The following is a 13,074-nucleotide window of genomic DNA, read 5'->3' as shown; positions in this document are numbered from 1 at the left end:
TAATTTTGTTATGACTTTAGCAAGGATTCATATACCTCTACAGTGGTTCAACTGTTACTAACTGATGGTTGAACATAAAACATTTCTCATTTTCTAACTCCAGAATACCTTTCAGAAGAAGGGAAACTAGCTTTTTGTTATGGAATGCAAATGTTAGAAAGATTTTCCAACTGATGACCTTCATGACATATGCAACTGTGAACATGTTTTATTAATTTCAATACTAAAAGTGGTGTTAAAACTTTATGTTGCAATCTGAGAGGAATGTATTAACACATGTCAGCTTGTATACATCAGCATTTTTGTTATTGTAATCCATAAATTTTCTGTTTTTAATAACATATGACATAACTAGCAATTGTTAAAATTATATATAAAGAGTGGTGAATTAGATATGGGCGTCTTAGTTTTCTGACAATTTTCATGAGCCAGTTTTGTAACTGCGTTATGCAATAAACATGTAGACTAATTCTGGAAGACAAACATTGTGCCAATGTGAATTTCTTGAAATTTCCCTTTGCACCACCAAATCATTAGCTACACTGTCAATAACTCAGTAAGTTGCTGCAAATTTTGGTGGAGCAGATACTTACAAATTCTTTTATAGCCACTGCATCATCAGAGATCACTGAGAAACAAAGATCAATACATGCAGGTAACTGTTACACCCTGTAACATTTCAGCACTTTGATTACATAACTGACATTCAAGCTAAAGTGATGCTCAAATTGAACAACATCTTAAAGAAGGACTCTCTGGACACCTCACATGGTTCTACCTGCTGTACTCCAGTGAGTGGAGACTACGTAGAACACCTGAAATGTTAAAACCACTATCTTAACTTTTCTCTATTTTTTATTAATCCAGTCTCAATACTTTTCAGACTGATGAAGTATGTTGACAAGAGAATGGCAGAAATGGCGGTGAAAGGTGATAGAGGAAGAGGAATACAAAGAAGAAAAAGATGGATGGACTGTGTACATGAGGACTTCAGGAAGAAACATCTAAAAGTAAGTATCAAACAATGGAAAATCCGCTTAGGATAATCAAAAATGTAGGAAATTATAAGATTGGTACTTACCATAAAGAAGACACATTAAGCTGCAGACAGGCACATTTAAAAGACACATACCCAAAGGCTTCAGCCACAGCCTTCATCATCATAAGAGAAACAGAAAAGAGAAATGCACCATTAACACACACAAGCAAGTACATATCACACATAAATGACCACTAACTCCATCAGCTCAGGCCAAAATGCGACTATCACATGGGATGGCAACATTAATCTGGAGGAGTCAGGGAAGGGGAAAGGATAGCAGTGTACAGGTGGGGTGAGAGAGAAGCACTGTCTGGCAGACTGTGCAGAGACTAGACTGCCAACAGCCATAGAGTGAGGAGGTTGTGGCGCGCTGAGGTGGAGAAAACTGAGTGAAAAAAGAGGAGCAGGGAAAGATGGGTGGGTGCACTGGCAGAGGGTGGCAAACAAAGAGTATAGGAGATGAGAATGGGTGCAAGAGAGGGTTGGGTGCAGGATGTGGAGACAGAACGAGTTGTAAGGATAACTCCCATCTGCACAGTTCAGAAAAGCTGATGGTGGTGGGAATGGTACAGATGCTTGGGTAGTGAAGCAGCCATTGAACTCAAGCATGTTATGCTCAGTTGCATGTTTTACCACAGGGTGAAATACACCCCTGCTCACAAATTAAGGATAATTGCAGAAAGTGGTGCCAGACAAGGTGGCACTCCACAAAACTGGTGCTAATAGCATGGGCACATAGGGAACACACACGACACAGATCAGTAAGTCCACGGTATTGGGGATAAGTTGAGAAAACCGTCCCGAAACACATGTGCTACAAAACGCCTCTGTTTCCTGTGCATGTACCCCGACATCAGTGTGGGATATGATCACTGTGCACACGTACACAGGCCGCACAACGGGTTGGCATACTCTGGATCAGGTGGTCGAGCAGCTGCTGGGGTATAGCCTCCCATTCTTGCAACAGTGCCTGTCTGATCTCCTGAAGTGTCCTAGGGGTTTGAAGACGTGCAGCGATACGTCAACCGAGAGCATCCCAGACGTGCTCGATGGGGTTTAGGTCTGGAGAACAAGCAGGCCACTCCATTTGCCTGATATCTTCTGTTTCAAGGTACTCCTCCATGATGACAGGTCAGTGGGGCCATACATTATCATCCATCAGGAGGAAGTTGGGACCCACTGCACCCCTGAAAAGGCAGACATATTGGTGCAAAATGATGTCCCAATACACCTGACCTGTTACAGTCCCTCTGTCAAAGACGTGCAGGGGTGTAGGTGTACCAATCATAATCCCACCCCACACCATCAAACCGCGACCTCCACACAAGTCCCTTTCAAGGACATGAAGGTGTTGGTATCTGGTTCCTGGTTCACGCCAGATGAAAACCCGGTGAGAATCACTGTTCAGACTATACCTGGACTCGTCCAGGAACATAACCTGTTCCAATGACCATGTACTGTGTTCTTGACACCAGGCTTTACAGGCTCTCCTGTGACCAGGGGTCAGTGGAATGCACCTTGCAGGTCTCCGGGCGAATAAACCATGTCTGTTCAGTCGTCTGTAGACTGTGCGTCTTGAGACAACTGTTCCAGTGGCTGTGGTAAGGTCCCGGGCGAGGCTACCTGCAGTACTCCGTGGCTGTCTGCGGGCACTGATGGTGAGATATCGGTCTTCTTGCAGTGTTGTACACTGCGAACGTCCCGTACTGTAGCGCCTGGACATGTGCCCTTTCTGCTGGAATCACTGCCTTAATCCTGAGATCATACTTTGTGACACACGGAGGGCCCATGCTACGACTTGGTGTGTTTGGCCAGCCTCCAGTCGCCCTAGTATTCTACCCCTCATAATGTCATCAATATGTGTCCTTTGAGCCATTTTCAACACACAGTCACCATTAGCACGTCTGAAAACGTCTGCACACTTACTCGCTGCACCGTACTCTGACATGCACCAACACACCTCTCTGTACGTGGACCACTGCCAGAACCACTGTGCGACGACCGCAGGTCAAATGCACCGCATGGTCACGCCTTGAGGTAATTTAAACCCACAAAACGCCCACCAGAGTGTTGTTTCACCATGTATCAGCATTATCCTTAATTTATGAGCATGAGTGTACTTTGCTGTTGGCCACTGTAGGCAGTGGCTGTTCACCTTTGTGGACAGCTGGTTGGTAGTTATACCAATATAAAAAGCTGTGCAATGGTTGCAGCAGAGCTGGTAAGTAACATAGCTGGTTTCACTGGTGGCCTGGCCCCTGATTGGGCAGGATAAATGTGAGACAGGACTGGAATAGGAAGTGGTGGGTGAATGGATTGGGCACGTCTTGCTCCTGGTTCCTCCACGGGGATATTATCCTTGTGACAAGGGGTTGGGATTGGGTGTGGCATAGGAATTGACTAGGATGTTTTGGAGGTTGGGTGGGTGACAGAACACCACTTTAGGATGGGTAGGAAGGATCTCGAGTAGGGTGTCCCTCATTTCAGAGCATCATTATAGGTAATTATGCCATGAAATGAAGGAAATCCTACCCCAGACCCTTCCCACCCCTCCTAAAGTGGTATTCTGTCACCCTCCCAACATACAAGTCAATACCTATGCCACTCCAATCCCAATCCATTGCCACAAGGATTTTATCCCCATGAAAGACCCAGGAGTAACAGCTGCCTAATCCACTGGCCCAGCACTTCCTATTCCAGTCCTGTCGCAGGTTTATCTTACCCCATCAGAGGCCGGGCCACTTGTGAAATAAGTCATGTCATTTACCATCTCTACTGCAACTATTGCATAGGTTTTTATATTTGTATGACTAGTAACCACATGCCCACCAGGATGAATGGCCACCACCAAACTGTGGCTGAGAGCAAAATAGACCACCCTGAGGCACAACAAGCAGCTGAGCATAAAGTGCTCGAGTTCAATGGCTGCTTCACTACCCAAGCATCTGTACCATTCCCACCACCATTAGCTTTTCTGAACTGTGCAGATTGGAGTTGTTACACATTCTCTGCTCTCATAATCATGCTGACCTAAATGCATGGTAAGATACTGTCTGCACACCTTCCATCCAACAGTTTCCACCCCCTCTGTCCTGTCGCCTCCTCCCCGCTCTCATCTCCAGTCTCTTTGATTGCCTTCCTCTGCCAACGCCCGCCCATCTTTCCTCCCTGCTCTCCTTTTCGGTCATTTTTTCCCCACCTCCCTGCCACACAACCTCCTGATGCTGCACCTGTTGGAATTCTAGTACCTGTACACTCTGCTGGAAAGTGTTCCTCTGTCCCCCCACCCATACACTACCATCCCTTCCCCTTCACCGCCTCCTCCAAACTGTTGCTGTCATCCCATGCGGTAGTCGCATTCTGGCCCAAGATGCTAGAGCTGGCAGTCATGTGTGCATGAGGCGTGCTTGCTTTTGTGTATGTATGATCTGTAGTTCTATGTTTCTCTTTTGATGATGAGGGTTGTGGCCGATACAATTAAAAGTGTCTTTTAATTGTGCCTGTCTGCAAACTAACATGTCATCTTTACGGTAGTAACAGTCTATCTTCTCCTAGAAAGGAAAATAATATGACAGAAAAATGGAGAAAACTTGCCAAGAACATTAATCTCACATGAGTTGGAATAAATGAAGAAAAATAAGAAATACACACAACTGGGCACTGAAGGAACAAGAGTTATAAGACAGACATCTGACACGTCAGTATACTTAACAAATGCTGTAGAAATTATACAACAAATTTACTGAAAATAATTACAATTACATGAGTATGCAGTCACCTGCTGCAATGCGACGCCCACGGCAGCCATGGTGTGGTTATGCGGCCCCCCTTGAAGCGACGGGAACACTGCCGCATTGATGCGAGGTTCAAAATCGTACATTATCGGTTTCCCACATTTATCTTTTCCCTTTTCACCACGTCGGAAGAAGATCAGGCCATGTCTGATGGCAAAGTAAGGAACAAAAGTTTCAGTATTCAGCACTTTCTCACATACACATAAGTGGTAAGTATTTACAACAACATCTACATAAAACTTGCATGCCACCGTGTGGTGCACGGTGGAGGGTACCTCGTATCGCTAGTAATCACCATCTTTTCTGGTCCACTCATGAATGGTGTGAGTAAAAATGACTGTCTTTATGCCTCCGTATGAACCCTAATTTCTCTCATCTTGTCTTCATTGCCTTTACACAAAATGTACATTGCCGACAGTAGAATAATCCTGCAGTCAGTCGCAAATGCCAGTTTTTAAAATTTTCTCAGTAGGATTTCATGAAATGAAGGTTGTCGTCGCTCCACATATTCCCATACAAGTTCATGAAGCATCTCCATAATGCTCACGTGTCATGGAACCTATTGGTAACAAACCAAGTAGCACGCCTCCTGAACTGCTTTGATGTCTTCTTTAATGTGACCAGGTGGGGATCCCACACTCTAGCATACTCAAGAATGAGCCACACTAGTGTTCTACACATTATCTCACAATATACTTAAGTCAACTATTCACCTTCCCTACTACTGTACTTTCACGGTGAAAATTATTGAACTATATGAAATAAAATTGTCATAACATCTGAACGGTTTTCATTAGAACATTCAAAATGCACAGCTGGCTGCAGGGCATGACGGGAATTAATGTGCACATGTATGGTTTGTTTTAGCAACAAATCCCATTCTCATTTGGATCGGTTTGTCAATAAGCAAAACTGGCGCATTTTGGGGACTGAGAATTCACATTTTGCAATTGAGAAGCCTCTTCACCCTCAATGGGTTACTGTGGCGTGCAATGCCCAGTCACGAAATAATCAGTGCAATATTCCTCAATGGCATGGTGACTATTGAATGGTACATAAAGATTTTGGAAGATGATTTCATCCCTATTATCCAAAGTGACCCTGACTTCGACAAGATGTGGTTCATGCTAGACAGAGCTCGATCCCATCAAAGCAGGAGAGTGTTTGATGTCCTGGAGGAGCACTTTGACGACCGTATTCTGGCTCTGGAGTACCCAGAGGCCAATGGCATGGACCTTGATTGGTCCCCTTATTCTCCGGATCTGAACACATGCGACTCTTTTTTGTAGGGCTGTATTAAACATGGTGTGCAACAATAACCACAAAACCATTGCTGAGCTGGAAACAGCCAGTCAGCAGGTCATTGACACTATTGATGTTCCGACACTTCAGTGAGTCACACAGAATTCGTCTGCACCACATCATTGCCAATGATGGCAGGCATACCGAACATGCCAAAACCTAAATCGAATATCTGTAGTGACGTCTACATGTTTAATGAAGTGTGCACACACCGTAGTTTGTAACCTTTTTTTTTCATATAGTTCAGTAATTGTCACTTTCAACTCATCTGCAGTGACACAGATGTTTCTACATTAGGAATGGCCATGAAATGTTGGAATTAAAAGAGATTTTCTTGTTTCTATGTCCATTTTCAGCATGTATCATTAAACCAAATATCACACAAGACAGAAAAGGGATCATTCTATCAAATGGGCACATAAAATTCTACTTCAAAAAACATTTGATTTGTAGTCAGATACAAATTAACAGTTAGTGCCGATACTAGGTATTGCATGAAACACATGATGAGCAGTATCTGTTGAGGCTAACTCTGTCTACATATGCACTGGTGCTGCTGCTCGCAGTGTGGCTATGGTTGCCCTGAGGCTGCAGTCATCTTTGTGTGAGTTGCTTTTGTGTGTGTGTGTGTGTGTGTGTGTGTGTGTGTGTGTGTGTGTGTCATCTATTTTTGATGAAGGCCTTACAGAGCAAAAGTTTTATTTGTGACAATCTTTTTGTTGTGCCTACCTGCAATTCAGCATCTCCAATATATGATGAGTATCAATTTTCCTTTTCATAATATTTAATCTTCCAGAATGAAATTATCACTCTACAGCAGAGTGTGCGCCGATATGAAACTTCTTAGCAGATTGAAACCGTGTGCCAGACCGATACTCGACCTCGGGACCTTTGCCTTTCACGGGCAAGTGCTCTACCAACTGAGCTACCCGAGCACAACTCACGCCCCATCGTCACAGCTTTACTTCTGCCAGTATCTCGTCTCCTACCATCCTAACTTCACAGTAGCTCTTCTGTGAAACTTGCAGAACTAGCACTTCTGGAAGAAAGGACACTGCAGAGACATGGCTTAGCCACAGCGTGGGGGTGTCTCCAGAATGAAATTTTCACTCTGCACTGGATCGTGCGCTAATATGAAGCTTCCTGCCAGATTAAAACTGTGTGCCAGACTGAGACTCGAATTCAGGACCGTTGCCTTTCTTCCATAAGTGCTTGTTTTGCAAGGTTCACAGTTGAGCTTCTGTGAAGTTTGAAAAGTAGGAAAAGAGGTACTGGCAGAATTAAAGCTGTGAAGACAGGTCGTGAGAGCACTTGCCCACAAAACACAAAGGTCCCGAGTTCGAGTCTCGGTCCAGTACACAGTTTTAATCTGCCAGGAAGTTTCATATCAGCGCACACTCTGCTGCAGAGTGAAAATTTCATTCTGGAAACATCCCCCAGGTTGTGGTTAAGCCATGTCTCTGCAATATCCTTTCTTCCAGGAGTGCTTGTTCTGCAAGTTACACAGAAGAGCTCCTGTGAAGTTTGAAAGATAGGAGACGAGATAGTGGCACAACTGAAGCTGTGAGGAAGGGTCGTGTGAGACATGCTTGGGTAGCTCAGTAGGTAGAGCAGTTGCCTGCAAAAGGCAAAGGTGCCGAGTTCGAGTCTCAGTCCGGCACACAGTTTTAATCTGCCAGGAAGTTTCATATTTAATCTTTTCTAGTACTGATTTCCTTGCTCGTAGACTGGTCCGTTTTTATTTCCATATAACAATTCCTTTGTTATTTGCGAATTTGCATACAACATTTTACAGTTCATTACATTGCATGGCCTTCTCCCGAACATCTTTCACATATTTACTTGCAAATTTGACAGCTATTTTTTTTCCCACTATCCACTTATCTTGTTTATACATAATTCTTTCATGTTTTTGTATGTTTGTTTTTCGGCAAACCACTCTGATCGACTTTTATTGCAGTCTCTTACATCACTTTAATTGGCAAGCTAAGCAGTTTACATTTTCTACTATGACTTTCGCTTTCTGTTTACCCAGTTTTTAAAATAGTGTCTGTTTTCACTTTACTAACCGTTTTTTCCCTTTTTCTTTTGCAATCCTTTTTTAAATTTTTTTTATCGTACAGATCGCCCACTGATTACCTCTTATTAACGATTTTCGTACAAATTTTTCTAATTTTTCATTGCTTTTCTTCTGTTTTTCTATCTTTTCCACCATCTCCTCATTTATTTATTTGCCTCTCCCATGCTTTCTAACTCTCAAAACTGTCCTCTCTTTGCCGACCACGGTGGTCTAGTGGTTCTAGGCGCGCAGTCCGGAACCGCGGGACTGCTACGGTCGCAGGTTCGAATGCTGCCTCGGGCATGGATGTGTGTGATATCCTTAGGTTAGTTAGGTTTAAGTAGTTCTAAGTTCTAGGGGACTGATGACCACAGAAGTTAAGTCCCATAGTGCTCAGAGCCATTTTTTTTGTCCTCTCTTGCCATGATGAATCCCACCTCATATTACACCCATTCTTTTCGAAAACATGTCTCTGCACTACCAAAACTAAGGTCTCACATTCTGTTTCTTGAAACCTGCTTGTCCCTTGGAGTTACTCCAAAAGGCCTAACGTTGGAAGTTCCTGTTTCTAGATGCAATCCTACCCTACACCAGGCTCTTTTACAGTTTCAAATACAGCAATCTCTTGCTCTTACCCAGTTAATCTGCGACCTATATGCCTCATCAGCCAATTTCCACTCTGCCAGACTTCTCTCCTTCTACAAAATCCTGCAGTTATGTGCTCCTCATGTTTTCTTGAATGGTATCATCCAGTAAGCCAACTTCAAACTGCAACAACGTGCCAGACGTCACTTTAAAAAGCTCTCACACCTTCTGCTAAACTACCTGAACAGCTGTTCCCTTCCTGTCCCTCTGCAGCTCCTTAAACAGCCATAACATCAACCACCACTCCTCTCCTACAAACCAAGCTTGGCCAACCTCCTCAACATCCCACAGCCTTCGCCACTACCTCCCAGACCAAGAATAACCCATAATCCCAAGAACCAGTCACAACAGTACAGTGTCCTTAGCCTCTCATCTAAAGCTCTTTCCACTCCCTAATTATATTTATTATCTAAGTGCCTCACTTTCAGCCCTAAAACTGCATTTGATCATGCTGCTTTGGTGAAGGACCTACTTTCCTTCACGTGTAATATCCATTGGAAATATCACTTTGCAACCACATCCCAAAACCTTTCCAACAGCAAACCTCACATTGAACCCTGCCTTAACAGTTCAGATCACAATCCCAACTTGATCCACCATTACTACCCCTTTCTCATGTCCCTACAGCATGACCCTAACCCATCCTCTGCAGAACTCCAGGCTCTATGTTCTCTAAAAGCTGATGACTCCATCACTATCCTCCCAGCTGACAAAGGATCTACCACGGTAGTACTTGACCGAAAGGAGTATGTTAGTGAAGGTCTAAGCCAGCTGTCTGGCACCTATATATACATTGTCTGCCATCAAAACCCCATCCCTGTGATTGAAACTAACCTGCAGTCCCTCCTTATAACCTCAGGCCCCTCACAAGGACTAACACCTCAATCCACAGAACTTCTCACCCCACCAAAACCACGCACCCCCGCCTTTTACCTTCTTCCTTAGATCCACAAACCCAATTATCTTGGCCATCCTATAGTTGCTGGCTTCAAAGCACCACCGACTGTATATCTGCATTAGCTGATCGACACCTGGAGCCCACAATTTAATGATTCCCCTCCTACATAAAATGCACCAACCATTTTCTAGATCGGCTGGACATTTCCTCTGTCAGTGCCCACCTGATTCCAAACCTAGGACATCCTTACTACTCACCTTAATCATCTTTATACTTACCAACAACTACTTCACCTTTGAGGGGCAGACATACAAACAGATCAGGCCTGTGGCAATGGGAACGGGGATGGCTCCTTCCTATGCTAACCTTTTCATAGGTCACTTGGAATGGGGCTTTCCTGGGATCGATAAGCCTTCAGCCCCTGGTGTGGTGTAGATACACTGATGACATCTTTGCCATATGGACTCATGGTGATGCTGACCTGCTAAAATTCCTGTAATCTCTAAATGCCTTCTCGCAATTAAATTTCACATGGTCCTATTCCGAATCCCATGCCAGTTTCCTTGATGTCAATTTCATCCTCACCAAATTCCAGCTAAGACTTCCGTCCACATTACACCTACCAACAAACAACGGTACTTACATTTTGACAGTTGCCATCCTTTCCATGTCAAAGGTTCCCTGCTATACAGCCTTTGCATCTGAGGCAAACATGTTTGTTCAGATGCAATACACCACCATTCTCACCTCAGTCTTCACTGCACGTAATTATGCCACCAGCATGGTTAAAAAGCAAGTTCCTGGGCCATCACATCCAATCCTGGTACTGCTGATCCCTCAAAAAGACAGCTTCCGAGCAAACCATTGGTGACTCAATATTATCCTGAACTGGAATGTGTTGATAAACTACTTCAACAGGGCCATGACTTCCTAAAATCATGTTTCAAATGAGATCCATTCTGTCTAAAATTTTGCCCACCGCACCTAGAATAGCTTTAGGTTACCCTCCCAATCTCTGCAATACTCTTGTCAGACCCTATTCTCCTTTTGCACTGATCTCCCTACCCTATGGTTCCTACCTTTGTGACCATCCCCACTGCAAGACTTGCCCTATGCATCCTCCTACAACCGCCATAATAGCCCTGTAACTGGCAAAACATATACTATCAAAAGGAGTACCTGCGAAATGACACCTCATATACCAGCTGTTATGTAAGCATTGGCATGACTACCACCAAATTGTCAGTTGGGATGAATGGGCATAGGAAGAAAGTGTATACTGACAACACACAATATCCTGTTGCAGAGCATGCTCTGCAACTCGACATTCGTGACCTTGACACCTGTTTCACCCCATGCGCCATCTGGATTCTTCCCCCCACACACCAGTTTATCAGAATTCCGCAGGTGTGAACTAGCACTACAACAAGTCCTTGGTTCTCGCCTCCCACCCGGCCTTAATTCACGTCAATTTATTCCATCCCAGCATTTCTTCACTGTTACTACTCTTTGCTTCACTCCATTTTAGTTTTCTACATCTTTCATTCTCTTTCCTGTCTATTTTTCACTGCCCCCTCCCTCCCATCTCTGTTATGTACAATGCACTTAGCTTTTTACTCTTATTAACTCATGCATAATGTTTAAGCAGTAATCTCTGTCTGCATATTACCCTGTCTTCCACCTTTAAGCTCTCAAGTTTCAAATCTCATATGATGCAAACCCCAACAGTCTTTTATTCTCATCCTGTATGGTAAGTCTCCCCTGGCCCATGGTTCTGGGTGACTTTCCCAAAATCTATCCCTTTTCCTAAACCTCTCTAGTCCTTTTCCTTCACCCCTCTTCCTTCCCCTTCTGCCTGAAGAAGGAGTCACTGGCTCCAAAAGCTTGCCAATTACAACCATCTTTTATGTGTGTTTTCTGCTGCCACTTGATGAGTAGATTGACGATGGCATAGTGACGTAGAACAATTTCTAATATTCACACAGATGCTACATGTATATACTGGGTGTCCTTCCTAAGAGCTGACACATGTACTTTTCTGGCGTTTCAGTGGATATTTGCAATTTCGTTTTTGCCATCTGTAGCTGGAGCCACCTCAAACAAATGCTCTTTGTCACATTTTTCAGGTGATGCCCAGTGCTGATGGAAAGCATCAGTTTCTTTCTCTTCACCAACAGAATGATTTTTAAAACAGAATTTTACACACACATTCAATAGGGTGGTGCAAGATTAGTTTGGTGCAATATTTATTTCATTGATATGTATTAACAGCAAGAGAAAAACATGAAGAAGAAACAGCAATAGCAATAGAAACAGCAACAGCAATTAGCACTGCATGACTGACAGTAGCAGTCAGTATGGACTAGGGTGGTGCTGTCGCTGCTGGAGTATCAGTTTTTCTTCTTGTTTTACTGTCCATGTTCTTACACACTGAAAAAGCAAATATTGCAGTAGACTAATTGGAGACCCCTCTTTTGAACTAGCATGTAAAATTCAGTTTTAAAAATAATTTTGTTTGTAACGGGAAACAAACTGACACATTCCATCAGCACTCAGTGTCACGTGAAAGAGGTGCTGAACAGTATTTTTTGGGGTGACTCCAGGTACACAATCTAAAAACGAAATTGCAAATATCTGCCAATACACCAGAGAAAATACACCTGATGATGCTTAGGAGACACAGTTGTATACTGGGCATCAATGACACAGAGATATAAAACAACTTCTATTTTTCAATAATTAAAGAAGAATAGAAATTGTTCTATGTCATTGTCTTCCAGCAGATTCTGCATCATTAGGTGAAGCAGTGCAAGACTGCTGTGTCCACAGTCATCTAAGAAATTGAAGACCAACAGAACAATATTTAGTATTGAAGTAAATCTAAATTTTGAAATTTTGCCCAAACTCTTTGCTTTTACAAATGTCTGCTTGTGTCTGTATATGTGTGGATGGATATGTGTGTGTGTGTGTGTGTGTGTGTGTGTGTGTGTGTGTGTGTGTGTGTGTGTGTGTGTGTGTGGGTGGGTGCGTGTGTGCGCGAGTGTATACTTGTCTTTTTTTTCCCCCTAAGGTAAGTCTTTCCGCTCCCAGGACTGGAATGACACCTTACCCTCTCCCTTAAAACCCAGATCCTTTCATCTTTCCCTCTCCTTCCCTCTTTCCTGATGAAGCAACTGTTGATTGTGAAAGCTTGAATTTTGTGTGTATGTTTGTGTTTGTTTGTGTGTCTATCAACAGGCCAACGCTTTCGTTTGGTAAGTTACATCATCTTTGTTTTTAGATATATTTTTCCCACATGGAATGTTTCCCTCTATTAATGGCATGGGAAATATCA

The 13,074-nt window shown here is 43.4% G+C and overlaps 1 protein-coding gene across 1 annotated transcript in view; it reads right to left on the bottom strand.

Moving 5' to 3' along the window:
* The window catches only part of LOC126108232 (serine hydroxymethyltransferase, mitochondrial-like), a 205,713-nt gene that overhangs the window by 65,301 nt on the left and 127,338 nt on the right, over positions 1 to 13,074 (bottom strand). Inside the window, exon 7 of the mRNA XM_049913463.1 lies at positions 4,821 to 4,983. Within this exon, the coding sequence (XP_049769420.1) occupies positions 4,821 to 4,983 (163 nt within the window). The remainder of the gene's footprint in view (positions 1 to 4,820; positions 4,984 to 13,074) is intronic.

This window comes from Schistocerca cancellata, chromosome 11 (assembly GCF_023864275.1).
Source record: "Schistocerca cancellata isolate TAMUIC-IGC-003103 chromosome 11, iqSchCanc2.1, whole genome shotgun sequence".
Lineage (NCBI taxonomy): Eukaryota > Metazoa > Arthropoda > Insecta > Orthoptera > Acrididae > Schistocerca > Schistocerca cancellata.
Note: the sequence above shows the minus strand (reverse complement) of the source record. Positions and strands in the feature narration are given on the sequence as shown.